The sequence below is a fragment of the Euwallacea similis genome, chromosome 15, assembly GCF_039881205.1.
Source record: "Euwallacea similis isolate ESF13 chromosome 15, ESF131.1, whole genome shotgun sequence".
In the NCBI taxonomy this organism is placed as follows: Eukaryota; Metazoa; Arthropoda; class Insecta; order Coleoptera; family Curculionidae; genus Euwallacea; species Euwallacea similis.
This window is the reverse complement of record NC_089623.1, coordinates 3,063,901-3,091,609: the sequence shown is the minus strand read 5'-3', so window position 1 is coordinate 3,091,609 and position 27,709 is coordinate 3,063,901. Positions and strand designations below refer to the sequence as shown.

The 27,709-nt window shown below is 33.6% G+C and overlaps 2 protein-coding genes across 2 annotated transcripts in view; one reads left to right on the top strand and one right to left on the bottom strand.

Moving 5' to 3' along the window:
* LOC136413814 (zwei Ig domain protein zig-8-like) overlaps positions 1-1,307 on the top strand; it is a 68,529-nt gene extending 67,222 nt beyond the window's left edge. Inside the window, exon 8 of the mRNA XM_066397538.1 lies at positions 900-1,307. Coding sequence (XP_066253635.1) covers positions 900-1,012 — 113 coding nt within the window. The 3' untranslated portion in view covers positions 1,013-1,307. The remainder of the gene's footprint in view (positions 1-899) is intronic.
* An 11,446-nt stretch (positions 1,308-12,753) lies between these two features.
* The window catches only part of LOC136413817 (limbic system-associated membrane protein-like), a 252,321-nt gene continuing 237,365 nt past the window's right edge, over positions 12,754-27,709 (bottom strand). The window contains exon 9 of the mRNA XM_066397542.1: positions 12,754-13,300. Within this exon, the coding sequence (XP_066253639.1) occupies positions 13,191-13,300 (110 nt within the window). The 3' untranslated portion in view covers positions 12,754-13,190. The remainder of the gene's footprint in view (positions 13,301-27,709) is intronic.

Sequence of the window (27,709 nt, the reverse complement as noted above, 5' to 3'; positions counted from 1 at the left end):
AAAAGCACTAAATCAGAGTCCGATTTTATGAACTTTTGCGACAATACAAACTGTATACTTCTTAAAAATCTGATCTGACAATTATTTCTTGACTATCTTCTTGATTTACCTTTTTCTTTCAACTAGATAACGATGGAGTAAAAATCCTCCATTGTAACAGTTGGTAGTATCTGCCGCATTTATCAGCACCTGATAAGGATGGTAATGTATAAGAATTAGTGGACCATCCAGATCTTTGGTCGCATTAAAATCTGCATCATGCTGTTCAACGGAAATTAAATGCATAGCAAGAATGTCGTCGAGGTAGATGATAAAGACCTTGCCCTATCGTATTGACCAGATAGGTGGTAATTCAATCCTAAGGAATGCTCTAGCTTTGATGTGGAATTTATTTTTAAAGGACCCTACTCTATGCTCATTATGGTTATTTAGTTCAGATTAATTCAGGTTAGTTCAGAAAAATGCAGGGGAATTAGCTGAGACTCCTTCCGGGGATTATTGTTGACCCCTAAAAAAACTTATTATGTTTAAGACGCTCTATCGCTGATGATAAACGAAACTTTATTGTTAGATGCAATATTTTTAACAAAGGGAAATTCTAAGAAAGTGATTTCCGTTTTGCTATACCATTAACTTGACTCCTTTATACCTTATCTTTGTTCATTTGTGGGTATCCATTTCAAAAGAAACCTGCAAGTAACTTTCATTGAACTAAAAATATCTAACTTCCTTTAGAATATGGTGTATATTAATTCTAGTTGAAGCATCTAAAAAATTTAATTCAGTGAGATTTAGTAGATTGCTGGGCAAGAGTTGTGCTCAAAAGTGACAACAGATGCTTCCGCCTTAATTTTGAATATCTCAAATTCACTCCTCATCAAGTTTCATGTTTATTTCAGAGCAACTTACCTCATCAGCACTGACTTCTTCGTCGAATTTGCCAGTTGCGTCGAAATTCGACTCCTTCTTAACACTGTTGCTGCTGGCGGTCGCTGTTTGTGTTTACCGATGAGCTGACGTGACTTCAATAGAAAGCTGCAGGAAAACATGCCGGGAATTCGATAAATCGCCTGGAAATTGTGTGGAAATATTTTTATCCCAACCACCTCGCTTCAGCGCAATATATCTAGTGTTGCAGATATATTCGGGGAATTTGTTTCAGTTTGGGGCTGTTTTATTGGATTTTGTTGCCGAAGCGATCTAACGATACAACCTATACTGGTTTAGATGTGAGCAGTAGATTTAGTGGTCAAATTAGATAAGTGTTTTCGAATGCCCTCTTATGGTTAATATACCATAATAATATTGTGTATAAAGTGGATAATACTGTTAATTAATTTATATCATAATCAAATATAAAATTTTGACATATGCGTAAATAGTTTAAAAATGGAAATAAATTGTTCTATGAGCTTTAAATACGTTGTTCTTAGAGAAATGTGTTCAATGCCTTTTAAGCTTTGTAAGGTAATTAACATTAAGTCAGTTAGGTGCTCATTGATGCTCGGAATTTACATTGTCCTCAAGTTCAGATTTCCCTAGATCTCTTTGCAAATGTTCAGGAATGCTTGACTGATTGCATTGATAGAAGGATTTCAACTCGGATAACTCCTAGAATGTTGAATCATCAGTCTTCCATGAAAACTCACTTGAAACAGCGAGTGATTATAAAAAAAACACCTCGCAGGTGGCGAAACCGTAAACGTAGGGCGTTGATTAAGTCATTTGCTATTTCCCATCGAATCTCTGACTGACAGCACATAACAGATGAATTCATTCCAGACATGCGTCTGATATTTTAACGTCCACTTAAGGTTTTTTTAAAACCGTCACCCTTTCTAATTTAATGCATTTATTTTCTAACTTAAAACCATAGCTCACGTTTCTCTTCGACAGCCTTTAAATATAATTTAGTTTTTACTTTTTATTGTTCGTTTATACAGGGTGTTTGGCAGAACGATAGAAAGTTTTCAATGGGAGATAGGTGGGGTCATTTTGAATCTATATGTATAACCGTATTTATCCTTATACAGGGTATTTATTAATGATTGACTACTACGTCACTTTTAAGCTAAAATTTTATTAATTATAAATTAGTTTCATCGACTTTTAGTAACTTTTCTAATCAGCTGTTGATTGTTGATGTTGGATTAAGATGAGGTTTACAACTATTTAGTTACTCTCGTTGTCAACATAAACAAGTACTGCCGTCCACTCATTAACAAATTTTCTGCCATTTTCCGGTTTTGTACTTTTTCCAAATATTTTCGATTTTTTCTTGTTGTTTTCTCCTACTTGTCAGAAATAGTTTTTGTAAAATCTAAGTCTTTTATTCTGTTCGGTACATTTTATGAAAATATGTTTTGGATGCTATCGGTTACGTTTAACGTATCATTTTCTAACAGAGTTGAAACCAAATATAGTCTTCACTTTGAAACAAGATGCCTTCGTTTTAATGGCACATTTTCATGGTAGAAGTCGCAATGATGATGGATCATTGACCTATTCTTTGCAATCTTGCATAGAGCAATATATAACAGACTTTCCTAAAACCAATTTGGATTATGATAATTTTTTGAGACATAAAACAGGGATTGTTCAACGATTTGAAACAAAAAGCTGCGTTTGCAAAGGAAAGTCTACTGGCAGGTCAAGTCTTCTTAAAGATGAAATTGTGGATGACGTTCAGCAAAGAACGAACCAAAACCTCAACAAATCAGTATCAAAATTATCTAATCAAACTGGTGAATTTGTTGGAAGTTAAAATTAGTTTTATGAGTTTAATCATTTGTAATATTGTTCAGTAGACCTTTCGGTCGGAACTGACTATAAAGCACTAAAAAACCTTAAGATGCATCCATATTAAGAACAATTGTTCAACAATTATTGCTCACTGATTATGCCCAATGAGTTAGGTGTTGCGAGTAGTTCAATGAAACTTTTAATTATAAACTTCTCGACTTGACGTTTTTCTCTGACCAAGCATAGCTCCACTTATCAGGATATGTGAATAGCCAAAGTTATAGGACCTGGGTAACAGAAAATCTTCACCAATTCCTGGAAACAGCTTGAACCCAATTAAAATTAATATTCGGGTAGCCATGTCGAGGAGATAAGTTATAGGCCCATTTTTTTTTAACAAACACTAAACGCTGAAATATATCAAGAGAATATTTTACAACGTTTCTTAAATGTCACCTATGATGATGAAATACAAAGTGGATATTTCCAACACGATGGAGCCACTGCTCATTTTGCTAAAAGGACCTTAGAATTTATTAAGGAGTTCATTAGTCAAGGACTGTGGTTCCGAAAATCTCCAGATTTGACTCCTCTAAATTATTATTTTTTTGGATATTTAAAAAAGAAAATTTTCCAACAAAGACTTCATACTCTTGATGAATTGAAAGAGGCAATCTCCAAGGAAGTGAATAATGTGTCACAGGAACAACTCAAAAATATTTTTGAAAATTAAAAATAAAACTAGTAAATGTGTGTTTAAATAATAATGGTGAACATTTTCAGCATCTGTTATAATGTGTATCAGATGTAAGATAGTTTCAATAACCAAGGATATTAAGTTCTCTTTTTAAATTGGCTTGAAAAAAATGAAATTCATACCCTTTTATGACATTGGTTTTTTTTTTCAAATTTTGACTCCAGAAATATTTTTATTTCTTCGATTCAATTATTTCTTTCTTATTTCCTACTCCATACGCTGCCTATGATAAATTTTATTAGTTGTTTTTATTTAGTAGATTTGATTTTATATCACAGAACACTCTTACCAATCGTTGCATGTTTGGTTGCCTTCATTTTTTGTCACGTGGTGGTCAATCTTTAATGAAGACCTTGTACAAGGTCTCATCGTTTTTGAAATATCAGCCTTCTTAGATTTTTATACGAAATAATTGAATTGATACAATTAAATTCTTTTCCTTTTTAGTATTAAATATTTTCCGCTTCCAGAAATATTAAAAAAAATATTCTTAATATTTATATTGCAAAGCAAAACAAAGATTAATTAAAAATTATTATTACAAAAAGATATATAGGCAAATTAATGTGCTAAAATGCTTTAGTTCCAATTTATTTTTCCATTTGAAACAAAATTTTCTCCAATACGGTGCCAGTTGAAGAAATTCAAATAGTCTTAAAAAATTCTCTATCGTATACTTTTTCAAATGATATATAACATTATGACAAAATTATAGTTCACAAAACTAAAAATAAAAGGAAATATTACTCACAAGAAAATAAGCGACACTAAATTTAAGTCAGTAGTAATCATTTTAAAAATTATAGCATTAGTTTCAAGTGAAACAATATTATTAATTAATAAATATTGAAGAGATCCTGAAAGATTTTTTTCAACATTCAGTCTAGAATTTCTTCATCATCTGCTTTGTTTATTTATAAAATATATTGTACAGGCTCTTCTTTATTATTATTCTTCACAGGGATGATTCTTCAATGGATCTATATGTTTCGTATCAGCAAATTCCAAATGAAACACCATAAAAATAAATCTGTACATTAAATTTATTTCATATTTTTACACGAATATATCAATATTTGATAGAATAACAACATTTTTTACAGGAAAGATGTTTATATGTTATGAACCAATTAGCCTCTCATTAGCAGCAAAATTGTACCTTAATTGAAATATTATTTTACCAGAAAGATCTGCAATGCACCCAATGTCCATTTTTTATATTCCACAAAACATATCATTGTCAGAGGAATAATATTTCGCATATTCATTTCACCTGCACAAACTAATATCGAATTGGGGTATCTATCTTTTCATGAAATGAAAAATAACCGAATATCATATATTTTCATATTTGTGGTAAAGATTAAATTTGTATTAATCCCCATAATATTTTTGTTGCATATTAGCAGATTCGTTTTATAATATGCTTTTATTTTTTATTATGCATTGTAGGTGAATATTAAACAATTCTTGCTGAATATTAACCAATTCTTCATAACATATAAAATCTTTTAAATAAAATCGAGTCTATAGTAATCAATTCTCTGCTTTATGTGATTGGAATGGTTGTGACAATTAAGTGACATGAAGAGTATAGTATAGATCTTACTTAAACTACTTACAGTAGGTATATTAAATGAGTTGATTTTTTCAATTAAATTATCAATAAGTACAAAAACCAAGTAAGTATAATTTAGTATTAACGATGTCTTGGTTTTAACTAATTACAGCTAGAATCTTCCATGAAATAGTGGGCCCAAATTTAAGAGATAACATGAGCAACTCATGAAATTAAACAGGAATTTTGGTACCATGTCTGAGACACATAATAGCATATTATAGATCAAGATTGTGAAATACATTATAGTGAAATTATTATGTGAAGTATGTTATGACCCGAACTTCAGGTTATGCCCCGAAGCTCACAGCGCTAAGGGTCATAAGTGGTTCACAACCGCGGTGCACATACGATTTTTTCCACTACTAAATTTTACAAAATTACAGTGAACTTACCTAAATTAAGCATAAATGTAATTCAAAACACAAAAATGCATCTGAGATCATCACATCAACGGTCATGTTCAATTTGATATTAATTTTCATGGCAACCATAAAGAAAGCAACAAAGGAGGACGACCTGCGGCCTATTATTTTTCTAGGTGAGTAACAAGCTATATGCGTGCCACTATTAACCTCTTATTCAATTGCTTTTAGAAAAAAATGCAAGAAAACGGTTTATGGTGCACCAATGATGGTGGCTAGTAGTAGAAAAAGAGTTATTTATGGTAACATTTGCCTAGCTATGCTAGTTTACCTAGTTTGATACCCTAGCACTATGCTAGAGAAACATGTAGAATTTTTAAACCACACTGTATGTTATTATGTGACTGCAAGCACTATTCTTATAATTGGCAGTTCAGAGATCATAATGGTACTGGTCACGTTTGATTATTTGCATAGCAAAAACTGATATAAGGATTTTAGAACAATAAATTTGCAGTGATTTTGACAGATTTTTCATATAGTTTTTTACAAATTTACCAGTTCAAAGCACCTTTTTTGACTATTTCCGAGTTAATTAGAGATGACATCGTATCTGCAGTGTGTGATCACCGCGACTGTGGTGCCTCTTGATGTCTTTCACACAGACTTCAGATCGAGGAATTCAGCATGCAAGAGTATATTGACAATGGACTGGTAATGATACCAGGCAAAGGCGATAGAATCATTCCAGAGCGGATCTGGCGGACAGAAGCGTCCAGGGAAACGGGCAGGTCGATGACTTGGCCAGGTGAAGTTCCCAATCCGCTTCAATTTATATTTGTGGGTTAGCAAATGGTAAGTCTCTACAGCGCATGTTACATTGGTATGGAAAAAAACAAACACCAACTAGATACAGTCAGCGACATATGGGCAAGCCAAAGACACCTTGTCCGGCCCAAACAGAACCAAGACATCGAGGCTACTATAAACGACTCAATAATGCATTGGACACTTGGTGAGATTCCTCAAATCCATTAAGACATATGTATCTTCTGGAAATTGGAGACAGGCTTCTCTGCTGAATGGGATGGGATACTCTCAGTCATAAGGGAAACGAGTTATTTTGGACAGCGGGAGAGAACTCACCTGATGTTATGAATAGATTAGGGGGTATAAAGAGCCCCTTAGGGTCTAATTAAATAATTAAAATATTGGAGAGGCACATCGCCAGACCTCTTGGTTCCAAAAAAGATTGCTGGTGGAATAATTTGCGTAGTACCAAATGTGACACCAAAATTCCGGGTACGAATTCTAGTTGCTTGTCAATTTACGCATACTGAACACAATAATTAACTTAAGAAGTGAAGCTATTATTAAAGTAATTAATTATTTTCACTTTTAATCTCGACATGGGACACAAATTACTTCCGTTAGGTATCTCGAATATTTTGATCTTCAATTTTATAGGAATTAATTCCTGAAAACCTCACGCAACCTCCATTAAACTCCACGCCTTCTCGAACTAAAACTTGGTACATATTGTCGAAAAACAAACTTTCAGATATAATTAGCAAACATCTTACTGTACAAATTTATTAACTTAACTACCTATTTGCTGCTAATCTAATCTAAAGCTCATTAAGCTCGACTTTGCTTTGAAACGTTATTAATCGATTTAACAAGATTGTAATACTGGTTTAATGAGCTTTGATTCTTAAAGTATTTCACTATGTAAGTTTAAGTATAGTTTTGTCAGATTAACTAACTAATCTTAGTTATTTACAAACGTAATACTAATGACTTAGTTGATACATCCGAAGTTTTTTACAAAAAATATATATTGTTAATTTCTAGTTGTATTATCACGTTACATTGTTTTAATAAATTTACATTCTCAAGTTATTTTTGTAAATTCCCGTGAATCGGATGGTTCCAGATTCGGTTATCCAGCTTCTTTGCAATTGGTCGGAAAAGCTTTTCAGGGAAGACGGATATTGGAAATCGAAAGCATGGTTTTTGCTTCTAATTATACAAAGGGCTCCACATAAGCGGGATTGTTCAATATCGTTTTATACATTTAAGATTGGTTAAAAAGCTATGTAGTTCCGCAGACTAGTGTGGAGCACACTATAAAATTATAGCAAAATATGTAACTTATCTTTTTTTAAAGGGACCCTGTCAATGTTATTATATCTATGTGTTTTATTAGCATTTTCTACGAGGTGTTTCAGAATAAATTTGCCACCTATTTACTGTAGGTTTCTGTGACCGAAATAAGAAAAAAAGTTCATACAAACATGGGTTCATTTTCGATTAATGTCTAAAATACAAAGTGACAAACATTATTATCTTTTTAATTTTTTTCCAATGGTTCGGACATTAAATATTTTTATGAAAATTGGAAAGCGTAAAATAGATGTAGATATACATCTTTTAAGGGGCAAACTTTTTGTTTCAAATTTCACTAGTGGAATCCCCATTGATCTGATTCTGAACATTTTAAATGAAAAATATGAAACGCCACTGGTAAAAAAAAATCAATTTAATTTTCTAAATAGTTGATATTTTTGAGAAAAACAGGATTCTAGAAAATTTTTCATAACGTTTACCATTTTTAAGAAAAAAAATGTTAACTATTATTAAAACAATTAAGACTAAATTAGGTACATTACATTACTTATAAAAGAACAATTAAATAAGGTGTTGAAAATGTCCTCCTCCTGGAAGACTGCATGTCCAGCCCTTTTTCGCATATTATCGTGCACTATTTAAAAATTCCTGGTGTATTTTTTTTCCGTTTTAAACGAATGAATTATGTGATTTTCAATTGCAGATATTTGCGTTCTTTTTACGTGAAACTAACTACCGTTATGAAAAATATTCCAGAGACCTTGTATTTCACAAAAATAAGAAGCATTCAGAAAATTATTTTTGTTTTTTAGATCAGTGGCGTATCATATTTTTTCCTTAAAATGTTGAAAGTAACATCAATGAGGACGCTACTGGTAAAATTTGAAGCATTGTTTTCTCCTTAAAAGATGTGTCTATACTTATTTTACGCTCTCCAATTTTCATAAAAATAGTTAATATCGGAAGGGATTTATTAAGAAAAAACTGAAAAAAAAATGATCACCCTGTATTTTAGACAGAAAGTGAACTATCATAATCATCAACGGACCCATCTTTGTATGAACTTTATTTTTTATTTCGGTCACAGGAACCTACAGTAAGCAATTGGCAAGTTTATTCTGAAACACCCTGTATAATAGATTTTTAAATATTATAAGGACCGATTTTTGGCTTGTGATCATTTTTCTAACAAGAAAGAAAGTTCCTTAAAAGTCTTCTAATAAATTCACAGACGTTTCGACGCTGATTCGTATCTTTACCAGTATACTACTTCTTTGCTGACACTACATCAGTGTTACTTAGCAGAGAAAAGTGAAAATACCTTCGTAGTGATACTGATTTACTGCATGCAGTGTTATAGTATTTCACAAAATTTTTCAGAAATTTTGTGTCTCATAAGACAAACGATCATAACTCATAAACCGGTCCCTACATACCATGAAGGTCCAAGAATGCCGCAACAGTTAAATGTAGCAAGTACATTTTTAGATATTGAAATCAATAAATAAAAGTTTTTACATGTTACTAAAGATATGAAACTCTTAAACCTGTTACCTTAACATATCAAAAGTTCACCCTTTTACTTTTATGTATTAGTTTTGAAAAATTATCAAAAAATGAAATATACAGTGAGGAAAGAGTCTGTCGCATTATAGATCTTGACAGTGTTAAAATTTGAAAATTGTATTTTCAAATATTTCAAAAACTATTGAAGCTACTTATACAAATAGAACTATAATACTTTTTTTGACTGTTCTTTTTCTTCGGCTAGAACAAATGTGGAACAATCTTGCTTAGATGGAACACCCTGTATGTACGTTTCCTGCATGGGAATTTGGTTTTTAGGTATAATGCCTGGATTTGGCGTAAACTAGGACCTTAAGCAATGATTTAGAAGAGTGGTTTTTGATTAATGTAGCTGATTCACTGAGTCGCTCTCTTCTCTTGTATCAATGTCGTCTAATGGGGCTTTTTCAATCTAACGGACTTTTCTGCAGAATCTTTAATTAATAAGTGAATAAGTGGGTGTTAATTAAAATAATTTAAGTATACTGTTCAAGAGGCAGCCTGGTTAATTTCATTAATATGTAAAGGTAAATTACATATTCATATTACTGAATCATAGTTTGCAGCTCAACAGGTGCCCGTCTTGAATCTCTTTGTGCTCTAGATCTAACATATTTAGAACTCCAATCTCCGAGGTAGCAGAATGTCGAGTTTACCTGCAGGATTAAGAAAGAGTGGAGCATGTGTTTGGTGAATGCTCTATAATGTTATATTAAGGTATCATCTGGTTGATACGCATCATCATAACAGAAGATTTAGGTAATATGTTATCTTTAAATGATCCTATTTTTGGAACTTCAATGTGTGTTGGGAGACAATCCATATAATTTTAAGTAAATTTGTGTTCCTCTATGGTTTTTCCAAAGTTCCTTTCTACAATATAATATAAGATATATTGGACAGATTAAGATGAAACAAGTTTCGTTTATAGAATTCAATAATTGGGTCTTAGTATATTACCAGTCGGAAGTGTCAAGTGGCATGCCGCAAAACCTTAAATATAGAAATAGTATATCCAACCAAACATGGAAACTGTAAAAACTGACTGAGAAGACCATAACTAATTTTTACAAATTACCATGGGGACAAAAGTTAAATAGGGAAGATAGTTATAACCGTCAAGGAAGGTAATAATCTAAAAAACTATGGAGTGGAAAGAAGGAATTTGGAGTATTAACGAGAAAAAATACCTGTTATGGAGACAAATCCAGAATGATAATTTAGCGATTTCAGGATTGGGGAGGCAGAGGAAATAAAAATAGGTTATTTTAAAAAATTAGGACGAGAAGAAAAAAACAATATCATAAAATCCCCTCGTAGGTTGAGGGCAAAAAATTGGAAATGCAGGAAGTCATGTTACCGATAACTCTCTTTGTAAGTAAAAAAGAATTCAGGAATATGAAAGGAACAACTGGCGAAGCTAAAGGAGGAAAAATAAATAAAAGTGATATCGGATGTAATCGGTAAAGAGCATTAGTATACAAAACCACCTTCTGAGCATAGAGATCCTTTTGCATACTGAATCTGCAGCTTAGTCTTATTCCAGCAACAGTTTAAGCAAGATTCCTTAGAAAATTTTTTCCCCATTGGTAACTTTTAAGTGTTTCTTAATTTTCCAACTTTTCAGGTTCTGCTCTCTTAACTCCTATTAGTATTCTCTTTGCTTTTAGCTGTGAGCTTCCAAGATGTATAATGAGTGAACTTAGGGACAAGTTATTTTTAACACATTTAATGTCCTGCATTTCTAAATTTTAAACTTTACCGATGCCAATTGCTCGACTGACTGGCTTGCTTTAACATCTTTAAATTGAAATTTTAATCATGATCAGAATGTTTTAAATTAATCTTAAAGTGATTTTTACTCTTTATTGTCTTTTCCTTATTTGTTGTGGGTGGTAATATTTCTTAGTACCTGGGGCTGTTATCAACTTATGTCAGCACTGTTAAAATTACCACAAAACTAGAAATTTATGGTTTACACATGTATTTCAACAGTAGGTAGTTTTGTGGGTAATTTTTAGATTCTCAACATCAATTTTCAATTTAATATTTAACTGAATATTACGGTGAATGAACTTAAGTTATCGGGCTTCGGAGCCCTCGTCCGTGGTGTTTGTCTGTTGAAAAGTCCCTACTTATGTTAGCAAACGCCCACTTCCATTTCATAGTCTATCATCAAAATGCTGCACTGACCAGGTTCCCACATTTTTTAGTTTTCCCTGATTTTCTAAATTTTCTTAATCACCGAAACAATACGTTGTTTCTATTAGAAAGATTTTCTAAGTTCAGGATTTTATTAAGATTCTATCGAATACCTGAAATATTTCCAATTCCTTGAGCAACCCCATTCCTTAAGTTTTACACCAGGTTTAGGGATTTAATAACTACTTACTATGTCCGATAATTTTGGAGAAAATGTGAATAAAGATGCAATAATGGAAAATAAATTTGAAGAAAATAGGGCCAGGTACGTGAATAAAAAATGAGAAATTAAAGAATATGTGGAAGGAATATAAAGTGATGATACAAAAAGAGGTTGAAAAACGAAGGGAAAAGAACAAGAAAAGAATCGAGATGCCTATTCGATGTATGTATGTAGTAGCCATACTGGATAGGAATAAAACGCTTAAAATGTATTTTCTTTTGGGGGATTCTAAATCTCATTTGTTAATAAAACTTTAACGGACAATTTAATGAAATGGTAGTTAATTCAGAGAGAGTGGAAACAGAGAAAATTGTATTTTTCATGTGTTATTAGTTTCAGTCATTGGTCAATAGTTTCTCATTCATCTTTTGAAGCTCTTAAAACTTTATCATACTATCATGATAGAGTTTCTTGAGAAAAGAAAAAATCTAAACCTGATCCTATTTCATCCTTTATCAATTTTTAGAGACAAACTCTTCTCTTTTTAGATAGAGATTCACAATACTCCACTTTAGGAACCTCGTATTAAAATATTTCAGTAGTTTTGGTGCAAGAAGAGATAAAAAATGAAACAGTAATACATGCGTTTTTCCTCTGTTCTTCCATCGCCAAAATTCCAAGATGATTATGTTCATCAAATTGTGAAACAAGGAGAAAAAGTTATTTCATAAACAACCGCCTGAATACGGGGTATCCCAAATTTAACGGGGTAGCAAAGATATGGTAAAAAATTCATAATATGAACATAATTTCCCAAAGGCTTCATTACTAAGATATAGGGCTTTCTACTTTAATCTATCTAACTATATATTGTTACATGAATTTAAACTAAATGTGTCAAACATTGTAGGTGTTATAGGAAAAAATAGTAAAATTAAATTTCAAATTTTCACTCCTCGTATTTTAGCAGTGAAGCGCTTGCAGATCTATGCTGAACGCTAGTTGAATCAACGGGATCCACGAATGTCTCTTAAAAAAGTTCTTCATATTGATAATTAAGTATCCAGTGTTTCTCAAATATAATATGAAATCAAATAATGTAATTTTCTAGAAAGTAAAAAATTGATTATAATTAGTTCAATTCCCGATATCCAAATGTAGGCGCTGAATTTTTGCACGCCCTATAGAAAGTATTTATATTACGTGTCAGACTTATGAAGATGAAAAATAGTAAGCTAACAAAATAGATGGAAATTTATGGGGACCATCCACAAATTAAAGAAAATATGGTCAGTTACAACGAGTATTCCAGTGTTGTATTGCGTAGGAAGTAATAATTAATATTGCATACTGTAGGCAGATGAAGTCATCGAGTTAGCGTAATGATAATTTTTAGGTACGTCCAAGATAATCAATAGTGCCCTTCACTCTTGAATCACAAACAGTGATCTTGAAACTCTCCATAAAGCAGTAAAAACTGTCCTTAACCTCATAAACTCTTAACTCACGTTTGAATCTAAAAAACAACATCGTAACATAAATAGACTATATACATACTCCCTTCAACATAATCCCAATAAATGTTCGTTAATTATTAAATCACCTAAAAGACGTAATTCACAGAGTTAGTTTCTTCTTTAACCGAAACTAGCACATGAGCATCACAAGGGAAAACGCAATCAGCAGCCAGGACGAAGGGCTGCACTGGAGCCAGGATAATCCTCGACCACCATGTTGCATCGCCGCAGGATTTTCACCTGGAAATGAAACGACAAATTAGATATTGCGGCCCTATTTGGGAAGTTAAAGCGAGTTTTAGTCATGGGAGCGAAAATTTTCTTTTGTTGTTGGTTTCGCTAAATAGATTACAGGATTTTCCAAGTTTCAATTCTTTCAGTCTCACGACCCGTAGAGTATAGGGCTATAATAAGTGCATGGTATCCCATATAAAAATGTAATTTAGGAATGTCACACTTTCTTGAGACAGCCTATGGAGCGTCTTCGGTTCTATACCTCAGCCATGGGCACTTTGGTTATTACGAAAGATGCGAGGTCACATAATTTGAAGTTTAAATATGATGTTTCAAAATGTCAAAAATTCCTAAGATTTTCGGAAGTAATCGAAAAAAATTGATATATTGGAAAGACGTTTTTATTTTTTCTTCAGGCGAGGTACTTCAAAACAATTGGCACTTTATCACTGCAACTTTTCTTGTTATAAAATGAGGCTGTGTCGCATTTCAAATCCGACGTTTCGATTTTCAACATTCATCATCACCTTTTTTTATTGGCGCCAACTTGGATTTTTACATGTTTGAATTCAGATTATCGCTTTACGAAGATGATGTATTACATGTTACTAGTCTTGCAGTTCAGTGGATATATCAAAAATTCCGATTGGGCGTGCCTTGAAAAATAACAAATTAAGAGATAAATATTTACTTGCTTACTTAGAGAAAATTGTGAGAGATGCTGGGGTTCACCCTTCATTTCTAACTATAGCTCTTCACATCTCCTTAAGTCCTGCATTGATTTTAAAACTCTGCATATCTTGGTCCTTAAAGTTATAATGATCTCCCTTTGCAGCTCATTAATATCAGTGAGTACAGATTTATAAATGAGCTCTTTCATATTTCCCCGTAAATAATAATTTAATGAGGAAACATCTGGTGAACATGCCAGCCAATATGTGTCTCCATTGTTTGAAATGACTCTACCGGGACATATTTCAGACAAATAATTAACCACTCTCCTAGCGTTATGTGGCGCAGCACCATCTTGTTGGAATAAAAGGTTATTAAAGCGGTTAAGGTAAATCTTGTTATCCGTACAATTCGTAAGGTAGGTCCTTAAAAAGTGAAAATACTCATCTGCGGTGGAATTGCCTTCGTAAATACATGGGTCGATGATCATTTCGCCGAATAAACCAACCCATACATTTCGCACGAAACGTGTTTGTGGTCGACGTTCTTCGTGTTTGTATGGATTTTCAGTGGACCATAGATGTTCATTGTGACAATTGAATATTTCCGAAATTGGCAAATTTATACGTATCCATGAATATCATGTTGGAAAGGGAATAAGAATTTTGCTTTAATAATGCTATGATATTCCTACAAAGCGTTGCTCTTCGTTGAATATCTCCTAAAGTCATTGCAATTTTTCAAATTTTGAAACTTACCTGAATTCCAAATTACGCAACTTTGTCCCAACTTAATCGATTTCGTATCTCTTACGATTACTGAGATCCTCATGGTCGACTTTCACAAACGGATACCCTGTATATTAGAAAAATTTTTATAAGATTAACCTCAAAGAGATTAAGATGGCAATCATTTTTCGTTTGTCGCCTATCTTTATCCGTTTAGTCCAATTGGGCTGTTTCATATTGATAGGACATCCTGTATATGAATTTAACTAAAAATGTAACGGAAAAACCAATATATGAATTTAAGTGGAAATAGATTTAAAGCCAATAGAGATACTTTTTAATAAATTTTAAAATGGAATGGTTTTCTATATCCAATTAAAATTTAATTACACAGATGTTAAAAAAGGTTTTTAACACATTTTGGGGTTGGCTCATTGTTATGTTTCCTCGAGTAATGGAATTTCATTCCAATAACTGCAGCTGCTAACACTTAGTACTGGATTGCTTTGCGGTTTTCAACTAACGCTGTGCAGGCACCACATGGTTCTTAAATTAATTTCATTCGTAAAGTTTCTTAAAGTTTCGGCTTCCTTTTTATGAGGCTGTTGCAGTAGATCGCAAATAATACTGGAAAGACCTGCATCACTAAATCAGCAAATATAAACAAGCGTTATGTAGTGAACCATTATAGTGTGCTGTAATAATATTGCACAACCATGTTGAGATAATAACCGGTGATGTGTTAGCATTTCTATAACAATCACGTATGATTTATGTGTAGTTGGAGGATTTTGGAATTCAAACAAGTAAATGTCACCTTTGTACATTGACAGAATTAAGATTGTAATAGGTTTATGAGTAAAGAGTGCCAGGTCGCAGAAAAGTATTCTACAGTTAAAAATTACGGTTCTAGCCTTACGAAAAGAATTCGTTTAGAAAGCCCATCAATAAAAGGGACTAAACTTTTACAATTCTATCATAAACAACATGTATTTAAACTCTTGTTTTTGGTGCTGCGGTGCTTATAAAACATGGCTTTTATTGCTCATTTCTCCCCAGACGTCGTGCTAAAATCGTGGTGTGAATTTTACACAACTTGAAAATAAGGTATGTTACTTGTCTCGGTGAAATTAGGTACTGACTTCGTTTCGCTCGTAATGCCTTTTACTATTCTTGTAATGTAATATGCAGTTTCGGTACCTGTGCGGTAAAATGCTTCTTCGGCTTGCAAATGCATGCGTAAAACAACTTTAGAAGAAAGGTAAGGCAGGAGATGATTTCAAGGGAGGCAGTAAGCAATACAAAATTGCAACTAATTTGGTAGGAAAAAACATCAATTTACAACAGAGAAATATGTTTTCTCTTTCCCGTTTGCGAAAATTTAGAGGAGACCAGAAAAACTCCGATTGGTACTCCAATGTCTGCTCAACCAATAGAACTTATCATTCCTCGCCCAAAGCTTCATCACACTGCGTCATAAACTCCCATCTATCTTCCGCAACACGTCCTCCACGGCGCACGTTTTTAAATTTAGATAAGGAACTTTGCATACTTAGTGCACATTCCGGACAACTTATATCGCGTCTAATTTCATGCCTGATGATGCCGTTCGAAGTTGGCTGATAGAGGTGATGATGTGTCCCGTCGTCTTCTCGCCTTGAATACCAATTCCGTGTTATAAACCCGCAAGTATTGAACCTCGGTATGATATACAGTGATGCTAAACATGATTAGGAAACTAACGACTTTGGTGTCGTATAAATAGGCTCGAGTTGTGGGTTTGCATTTCAATGTGGTTTGTTTACCTAGAGCGATTAAGGACATGAGTTCTGTAATTTTATTGTTATTTTTCATGATTTGAACGTCAATTTTATTGTAGCAATGACGGAACGAAGTAGAATTCATTCCATAATTACAAAAGAGGATCTTCGGCTCTTCAACATTTTAACAAACCTTAAATTTTATGAATAAAACTGGAATTTGGAGAACTGCGAGTACCAGAATTGTTTTAACAATCTGTTAGGTTAGTCACACACACACAAGTCAATTACAGACACAAAATACGATGCAGCATTAGCTCATTCCAAAAACACATCACCGGGAAAAGATAGAATAAAAAGAAAAATGCTAAGGAGTTTAACTCCAGAAACTCATCAGCATATATTAAGTCAGCTGAATAACTAAACTAAAAAAAACATAATGCTAGAGCCATGGAAAAAAAGACTAATAATACCATACTATCAAACATATTATCATACATATTATCAAAAATGGACTAGACAATACGCAAACATGAAATTACAGACTTATTACATTACTTTTGGTGCTAGGTAAAGTGCTTGAATACATAATAAAAAGCAGCTTTCGGAAACTATTAAGAAAACATTTATTATAATTTAGTTTTAAATCGAATCCTTTGATTGATCTTTATTTAACTCGTTCTTTATTTTAACAAATGGTGTCTAAGTAGTACATCTAAACAGTAGAAATCAGCAAGTCTATTTATGGATCTTAATAAGGCATTTGACAGTGTTCTGCATAGTGCTCTACTTTTCACATTATACAAACTTCAAACGATAAAATACGAGCTTCAAATTTCCAAAGATCCATTAAGAAATAGACAATTAAATGCACGAATTGACGACACCTTTTCATTCCATTATATATATATATATATTTTTTTTTGCTTTAATATTATTTTTATAGTTAATTGATTTTGGTTATCGCGATGACGGAAGTGTGGACTATTACGTTGCCTTGATGAAACAAGACTTTCTTTTTCGCCAAATGCGGTCGCTTTTTCCTAATTTCTTTACTGAAACGCTGAAATAAATTTGTATAATATTCTTCGTTTATTAATTTTCCTTTAGGGAGATAGCAAATAAAAATTATCACACGTGCATTACAAAAAACTGACGCTATCACCTTGTTTGCAGATGGAACAGTTTTCGCCTTCTTTGCAGCCGATTTTCCTTTTTGAGCCCATTGTTTTGACTGCTCTTTCGTCTCAGGCGTGAAATGATGGATTCATGTTTCATCCATAGTTATGAATCGACGCAAAAACTCGGCTTTATTGCTGTGAAACTTTGCCGAACACTTCCTTTTTGTTCAATTGTGAGTAATCGCGGCATCCATCTTGCGCACAGCTTTCTTATATCCAATTGTTGTCAAAGTGTAATGTACAGTACTTTTGAAATGACTATCATGTCTGCTAATTCGTGCAATTTTAGACTACGGTCTTTCAGTACAGTTTTGTGGATTTTCACCACAATTTCTAGAGTGGTCACCTCATTGCGTTGACCATTGCGGAGTTTGCGGAGTTGGCCCTAGCAGCTCGTACGAACACGTTTAAACTTTGCCACCCAATATTTTACAGTTGTTAACGACGGACCAGATCCTCCTAGAGCACAACTCAACTCCGCTTTGATGTTGGATGGACCAAGACCTTTCAAATGGAAGTATCGATTATCAGTTCCATGTTTATGTTCCATGTCCATGTCCATGTTCCATGTTCACAAAATTTCTAAAAGCGTTCACGAAACATGATTTTAAAACAAACACAAGCTCTCGACATAAACTATTTAAGGTTAGGTCTCTGTAATATACGCAAATTTAAAAAAAATCGCCATCTATATGCTCAGTCGGATACGTTTGGGAGTGTCCTTGTATGTACATTGAATCTATAAAGAACATTAGCAACAACTTTTGTTGCATTTTGATAAGAAATACTGTTAAAAATGAAAACTTTCGAGAGCTCTTGGCCGACAGAATAGGAACATGCATTTTTGCATCATTCCACGCAGAGCATTGTTGGAAAGGCTATTTTTATCGAAGATATCTATCCTTTGGAACGAAGATATTTAAATCGTTCTATTTCTAATAGGATTAAAAGAGGAAATATTAAGATGGCTTATGGTGTTTTCTAATGGAATACAATAGAAAACATTTATCTAGTGAACAAATAGTTTATTCTTATACATGTTTCCTTGATGCTTGTTCGCTAGTGACCTTTTCGGATACTATGATCTGGACAGGATTAAATTTCTAGGATGAGATAGGTTTTTCAATCCTGCGTTGCTCCAATTCTTTTTAATTCCTTTGTAAGACTTGTAATCAACCTCAAATGTGAAGTTTAGACGTTAGGATATCTTAAAGTCTAACGGTTGAAACATAGAGGTTTTAGAATTCCATCCGACTTCTCATTAGCTTGAATCCCCATTAGTTCCTTCTTAGATCTTGTAAGCCAAGGTCTCAAATAGATATTTAGCCTTTTGGGTGCTTTAGTTTGGTTTCCTTTGATTTGTTTGAGATCTGTAGTGGTTTTTAGTGCCTAAAAATTGAAATTTAATTATTTTAGGTATGCTTTAGTGTTGCATAAATTGTGTCTCGATTAGTTCCGTCCTAAAGCTTGTAAGGTAAGTTCTCAAAAGCAGGATATTCTACATGAAACACTCGTAAAATTTCAAGACGAATTGGATAATGCATAAAGTTTTCAATAAAATTCTTGTTAGTCGATTTCGCACGGATTTTTTTCGATTACGAAATCTTCCTCTTACTTTCTGTTCCAATTACACAAATGAGAAGGAGAGAAGTAAGAGAAAATAATAGGTGAATTGAGTAGGAGCCTGAAGAAATTGTTTATAAAACGAATAATGTAAAATATTCGAGAGAAAAATCTTGACTGATACGAAAGGACATAACAAATTCAGAAGTACTTAATTATACTTAAGATGTAAGAACAGCACTTTTAAGAAATTTAAATTGTCTCATAAAACATAAGCTCATAAGCTTCATGCTTTGTGAGCATTGCTCTTTATGCTACAATTTGTGTAAAGAGTTAAAGAATGTGCAGTCCAATAAGCAGTGTGACCCGTAACATATTTCTTTCCTTTAGAACACTTTTCGGAAACGTTTGAGATATAAATTGTGCCCACACTGATCTGCAAAAATTCCCATTAGATGTCCCATTAAATCCAATCCAGAACGACACCTAGACACTCAGCAATTTTACTCTAAATCTCGACATTCCAGCATATATTTCAGGGAATCCATCTCCAAACCTATAAAAGTTTTTCAAGTGAGCAGGTTAAATTAAAGAGAGGCTAGAGGAGGGTTTTTCTAATTTTATGACACTTCGTTTAACTTTCCCAAAGCGAAAACATTTAAGTTGGTAGTAAGAAGGGCCATTAGTGTGCAATGCGAACTTTAACGACCGGCTGCGAAATCTACGGGCCTCTCGGATCGTTTCTTCGGATGGAGATATAAATTTAGATTTCATGGTGTTGTAATGGCTGGTATACAGGCGACAATCTATCTTGGGAAGGGATTAAGTAAATTGTCTTGCTTATGCAGTTTAGAGCCGAGACGCTCGACCTAATTTGGTCTAATTCCGTATGCATGTACTTCCAGGGCTTAAAGTCACTGTTTTTTTTATTAATACCCGAGTTATTATCCTTTCTTAATTACTTATTTCGTAGTCCAAGCTTCTTAAGCGGCCTTTAAAGTAATCCCGGTTTATCCCTCTGAATACATAACCTTGCTTAAAATTGTTTCATTTTGAGACGCTCTTCTCGTTTAATTTTATAGGACTATTAAAAAATATCTCTATAACGAAGGGAATTAAAAGGAGAGCGAATGACAAGCAGCTCAGAGTGTATGACGTAAATGGTTATGTGTCCTTTGTCGCAGGACATGGGAGAAAATATTACCATTTTTGGAGATAAATTTTAATTTTGTTACGGCAATAAAGCCAAATGTTTCTATTACGAAACGTCGCTCTCTTGCTGTTGCAAGGCTGGCGTTATTAGTAGAAATTCGCCCAGCGCAATTGCATAAACATATTATATAATATATACAGGGTGCGCCAACTAAAACAAAATAGAACTGTTCTCTCGGTTAATGAAGAATTTATGCAACAATCCTCGGATACGTCAATTTTAATATGAAAGGGGAAGGTTTTTTATTAGAAAATGACGGTGATTTCGTTCACCCTCTAGGCAGAGGAAGAATCACACCCAAAATTTTAAATAGCAAGGGGGGTCGAGTGATACATCAAATTAAAGATTTTTTGAAGAGTCTTATGGTGATACCAAAATTTCTTACTTTTAAACAACTGCTAACGAGTAAGTCGTTTATTTTTGTGTAAATACTACTAAGATACATAAATCGCCCGTTCAAAATGCAGTTCGTTAACTTCCTGGCAGTAAAGCAAGTAAAGTTTGCTTAGAAATGCTATCGCATCTTCCGGAGTATTTCGAGACTTATTTAACGGAATTAATTAACAATTCGTTCTTGCAATACTACTTCCAAGGTACCTAGAGGAGTTGCATAAATTTTAAACTTGAGATAACCTCCAAAAAAATCTGATAGGTTCAAATCTGGGGACTTTGCAGGCCACTTAATTGCACCCATTTTACCCTTCTAATGACCAGAGAAATTTTCATTCAAAAATTACCGACCGTTAATGAATGGCGCGGTGGTGCAGCATCTTGTTAGAATGTTAAAAGATTGAATAATTTCGATTATTTTCTATAAGATCTACTTATTGAGGATAAGCGAGGTCTTTCTACAACTGTAGATACGTTTCGCCAGTAATAAAATATGGTTCAATAATGTGATTCCTAAAAATATCCACCCAAACGTTTATTTTTTGAGGATATTGGGTGTATGCTTCATAGAAGATGTTTGGATTATCATCTGACCAATATCTGCAGTTGTCGTGATAACAATACTATTTAAAGTAAAACTTGCTTCATCCCAAAAATAGATCATGAAAATGAAATTTTAATTTTCTGTTGATCTTTGGCTGATGAGTTCGCAAAACTATAAGCGGCAGTCGAAATCGTCTTCGTTTAATTCTTGAATAAAGTTAACTTTGTAGGGGTGAAATTTGTGTGCTTTTAAGATTCTTCGAATGCTGATTGCACTTATTCCAGTGGAAATTGACAATTTTCTGGTACTAGTTGTTGGATCTAAAACCATTTGTCCCAAAACCTCCATCTCCATCGCATCATTTCTAACCGGGCATACACATGTCTTTATTATTTAATTAACAACCGAACCAGTTTTTCTAAACTTTATTACTAATTTCAAGACATACTTTCGGCTCATATGCTTGCCTCCATGACGTCGGTTGAAGACATTAACTAGTTGGATTCCCCATTTTCCATTTAGGAAAAACAATTCAATTATCTCAATCCTCTCTGCGATCAAATAAACCATTTTTAATAACAAATTGGCATGCCAAACTAACAAACAAAAATTATTTTCGAAATATTTACAGGTAAAAAAATACCGATAGTAATTTGATACCAGCATTATAACAAAAAACTTTAAATAGTTGTTGTTGTTGTTGTTGTTGTTGTTGTTGTCTCAAGTCCAAAGTTTATGCCACTCCTCCAGGTGTCTTGGAAGTAAGGCGAGAACGTATTGTCAATCAATGCCGCCAAATAAGCCCCGAAATACTCCAGAAGGTGCGACAGCGTTTCTAAACAAACTTGTTTCACTGCCAGAAAATTAACGGGTAGCATTTTGAACAATTAATTTATATGTTTTTGTCCTTTATGTATCATAGTAATATTTATACATAAATTAAACGAGTTACTCGTCAACGGTTGTTTCAAAGTACGAAATTTTGGTATCACCATAAAGTCCTTCAAAAATCCTTTAATTTGATATATTATTCGATCCCCTTTGCTACTTTAATTTTTGGTGGTGGTTCTTCCCCTGCCTAGTGGGTGAAGGAAATCATCATCATTTTCTAATAAAAAAAACATTTCCCTCCATATTAAAGTTAACATATCTGAATTTTTGCATAACTTCTTCATCAACCAAGGAAACAGCTCTGTTTCGTTGTAGTTGGAGCCCGCCATTCTTTTATATATGGGGCGTGTATACATTATACACGCCCGTAGCCAGCCATGTATAATAGACATAGTATTAATCTAGAACGGAGTCTGAATTACAACTTCGTCCTGAAATCCTGCTAACTTCTTTTCGACCAGGTGAATTAGTTTTTAATGCGTTTTTTAGCAAATTGAGCAGAAGACTGAGGATAGCCCCCTTAGTTCACATGAACTCCACCATCACCCTACGCTTTAAGTTAGAGTGGAATTCGCCCACTTCAAAAAGAAACCATTACACAGATTAAGCGAGGTCATCCACAAGTTGGCTGGAGGAGTTTCTTAAACTTCCTGAAAGAAGTGGGAAGAAATAATCGACTGAGCAGAAATTTACTTGAACCAGAAGAATCTTTGTTATAATAATGTTGAGTACTCGTGTAGGGAGAAGACTTGGCGGTGTGTAATTGATCAGAAAGGTGTAGTATTTTTCTAGAAGGGAGTGATGCCTAAAAATTGTATCTGAGAGACCTCTCCCCAGATGTCCTTGTAAGATTTCTGAAATCAGAACGCCATTTTGGGCGTTTTTTTAGCAAATTAAGCAGAAGCCTTAGAACATCCCTGTTTGACCCCATCATCTCCATCATCGTCACTGTAGTAGTGTATGCGGTACAGCGAAATTTACAAAAAGGGTACAAAAATTCCATTTTGTGTGCGAGGCTCAACTAATCATTGTAATATCCCTTTACCATAAAAATAATACGTCCAAAACTTGACCAACTTTCCAATTTACCGTATTTGCAATTAAATACGAAATTTTAATAACTAACTAAATTTTCGTTGTTCAAATATTTCACGCACAATATTGGAACGCCTAGCTACTTTGTGCTGAGATTAAATTCGATTTTTCAATTCGGTTAAAACAACTTTAATTAAATTTTCATATCAATTTTGTTTAGTTATGACAAAATTTTGATTTGCGTATTTACTATCATAGTAAAAGCATAATTTTTTAGTATTTTAAGCATTTTGAAAAGTGCTATTTTCGATGTTAATTGCTAAAAATATACAGTGTCCTTAAGACAAAGATGGCATAAGAATCTCGAAAGTTGCAAGAGATACGAAGTTAAATTAGAGAAAAGTGACGCTATAGGGAGCATACATGCACAGCATTTCCAAAAATGAATGATCTTCATTCATTTTTTAGATACTTGGGAAAACTTTTTTTTTGAATTTCGATTATAATTGTATATGAAGTAATTTCAAAAAATATAAAAAAACAAACAATACTCACGAATTTGCACCTTTTTAATGTTTACAAGGTGGCATTGTTTAAAAAAATCTCAATGCTTCATTCCTAGTTAAAAACCAGCATAATTTATGAAAAACCGCTTTTTTGGCAGAAAGGCAGGTACAAATCATATTTCGTCACGAATAATTGAATTTGTTACAAAGGGGTTTACCTAACACATGATGTACATTCGCCCAGATGAAAAACTGAAGTTGATGATATTTCGAAAATGAAACGTTGGACGTTTTCTATATCAATACGGCCCTAGAGCGTCAACAGGAACAATGAAAATGTATTCTTTATTTTTCGATTTCCTTTGATATGACTCTAAGGATAAATAAAATTGTGATTGAAGATAATAGTATAACAATGATAATCTTGGGCGCACTGTGTGCTTTCTAGAAAGACATTTTCGTTTTTTTTTTAAACTTCCTACAACGTGTACAAATGAACTTCATGCATTATATTATTTTTGTGATTTGCGTAAATTCCGATGTGTTTTTAAACCTAACACTATCAGCGGGGAATGGAAAATATTTGGTGGCTTCCCTGGAGGCAATTTTTCAAATTCCCTTAAAGGGCTCTCATAACAAACTCCCTGGAACATTCTAAACAGAATTGATGCGCTTATTCCGAGCACGTAACAGGCGAAGCGGAAATTAATCACATTGTTCCGCAGTTTTTCCTATGTTATCATTTATCTTCTGTGCTCGCCACCTTACTACGAAACATAATCAGTTTTTTTAATCGAGCTATTATTTCCGCCTCTTTGTCTTAAATATTTACTTTTAATTTGAATGATGAATTTTTTCAGACCCCCGAGAGATGCCGGTAAATGACTTTTTTATGGTTGTGTTTGTTTTTTCTCTCCAGGTTTACTTGAGGCTAGGAAGTTTTGAAGCAAAAAAATACTTACGCTTAGAAATGAGGCATGCAGGATTGACCTTGTTGATGCCACTCTTTCCCTTTAAGCATAAACACGATAAAGTTCCATTAAAATGTTTTTCAGATATAACGTGTTCGGTGACCTACTCTGAATTCAATACAAACAGCCTAGAAGCTAAATATCATTAACAGACTTGTTTGTATTTCATTTCAATTAAATGGCCCTTTTCTAAAGAGTTTGCAAACAGCCTTCGTTCTAAATTTCGAACACGAACGTTACGCAAACGAACGATTAATAATTCCGATCCAGGCATGTTTCTTTGTCGACAATGTTTACCTTGTCCATCATGGTTACTTGAGCTGCTTGCTTATAATGTTGTGTCATGGTGATCAGAAAAAAAGGAATATCTAATGTACGTATATATATGTATAAATGTTCAAGGGAGCTACTTAGTATGCACCTCGTTTTTGCTTGCAAACCGCATTTCCTCGCCAACAAGCACAGTATCTTGGCGGCAATGCAGCCGCCAGCAAAGTGACAAATTTATGTCGGGATATATTTTAGACTTTTTAGGCATTTGCATTTTATTGCCTTAAAAGTTTGCGAAGAATGTAGTTGGCCTCCGTTCCGGTTAAAAAGTTACCACAAATCCGCTTCCGGAATATTAATCCGCAAGAGTAGCATACTCTGAAAGTCAGAAGTGAATTTTGATTAATGGTGCAATCGTTCTTACAGGGAAATGTAAGAAAATTTCAAGACGAGTCGTAGATCATTGTAAATTATAGAGAGGGTTATTTGTGGTAGAAGTAAATGAAGAACGCTTCCGGTGGAGATTTTATGGTTATGGGCATAAGCTGGAGATTACCATGAACGCACTTTCTATCGCATTAAGCCCGGAATCCAATCATAAAAGAAGTCTCTTCATGTATTAAATCACATACTGATAGATAACACAACACAAAAGTAAATATTCGACTAATTTTCCGAATGACTGGGCTAAACCATTTCATGTTTCAAAGGGGAACACATCAGACATTTTTAAAAATCGATTGAAGACACCATTCCATGCTTCGAGGGTACATCAAGGATTCATTCTTTCGTTCGTTTGTGCATTGACGAAATGAACAATTGTTCTGCATGGAATCTCAACTAGTATTCCTGTGATGTACCTGCTCTTTGAAAAATTCTTCTATCATTAAATCCTATTTGGGCCTGGCAAACAGTAATTTGGAGATTCATATAGGCCAATCTGATCATTTTCCATGTGCGATGGCATTCTAGGCCAGGAAAAAAGCGGCAGGTTATAGTTTTCACAATATGAATTCCCGAAGGACCTTGCTGTACACGCTTTAGGATATACTGGTATAATTTTAGGGATAATTTTTATTATTCGAGTAACAGAATGATTTAAAAAATTCTGCCGAAATAACTAAAGCTGGAGCTTCCTTCTCAATTGATTGTTCGTGTTCAAGTAACTTTGCAACAAAGCATAACAAAAGTGAGCAAAAGAGATAAAAAATACACCTTTAATAGCATTGAACACTCGATGTCTTGAAATCCATTTGAATGGCATATCACATTAAATGGGACTTTGAAATAGTGAAGTCGACATACGAATTTTTCATAGTAAATTACCATTCCTAAAAAAGTACGAACTTCTTTCTGCTCAGGACTTCGAAGTCCCTCGATAGCTTCAATTATTTTCTTGTCAGCTACCTTTATCCTCTTTGGTGGCAATTACACTCAGACGAAGGAACGTTGCATTTCTCAAGCTACTGTTGGAATTCCCGTATTGGTATCAGAAGTTGGTGCGATTGTGCCCTCCACAAGATGGAACCATGATAGAAATGTTATCTAGACAAACTTAAACGCCAGAAAACCTCGGTGAATATTAATTGGGGCAACCTACGATTGGTGTCGCCAAAAATTGTTGGTAGGTATCGGCGAAATCGAGCTGGATGGACAGAATTGCCAATTATTTTTTTTGAGAGTTAATGAGACGATAAACTGGATTTGCGAATTTTCCATAGTAGATTACAATTCCCTGGAAAGAACGAACTCCTTTCTTATCAGAACTCCGAAGTCCTCGATAGCTCCATTTCTTTTCTTGTCAACTGCGATTTCCTCTCTAGAGGTAATTATACAAGATGAGTCGGGAGGATCGTACCAAATGTCAAGAACGTATTATAAATGAAAAATAAATGTAAAAAAACTCAAATATTGTTATCCGATTTTTATTTGTTTACAAGTTATAACGTAAATAATTGGTTTAAACTAGCGTTGTATTTACGATAAAAGTACCTTTGTTATTAGCGATATTCATACCGATTTGACGTTTATTTTCAAGTTCAATTAATGTATTACAAAATGCCAAACATGTATTGAAATTTGGAATATGCAATTATGATGTTTGTTTATGGTTTTTGTAATGGGAATACTAAAGCTGCTGCTGAAGGATATCGTCAACGGTTTCCACATCAAAGACGTCCTTTTAAAAACGTATTTATCCGAGTTTCAACAATCTAGGCGAGAGCGGAAAGCTTCCCAGTGCGAAGATATCGTCTGAACGGTCTAGTGAATAAAATTTGGAAGAAATGTAAAATATCCTGGATCTAGTAGGAGATACAATAACCAGCTCAAGAAAATTGTTACTCAATTAGGCGTTTTACAAAAAAGAGCAATAAACACACTCCGCGAGCAAGGGTTATATTCATATCATGTACAGAGACTACAGCACCTAAATCGGAAAATTATGCCAAACGTTGGGAATTTTGTGGATGGATCACTAATAATTATGGTGTTGTATTAAGCATTCTTTTTAAGGATGAAGCAACATTCACCTGTGATAGCGTTAACAATATACATAATTGTCCTGTATAATCAGATGGAAATCTCCACGCAACAATCAAAGGAAATTTCGACATAAGATTTCAGTAAACATGTGGTGTGGTATGATTAAGAGTTATTTAATTGGTCCTTTTATTTTGGAGAATCGTCTGA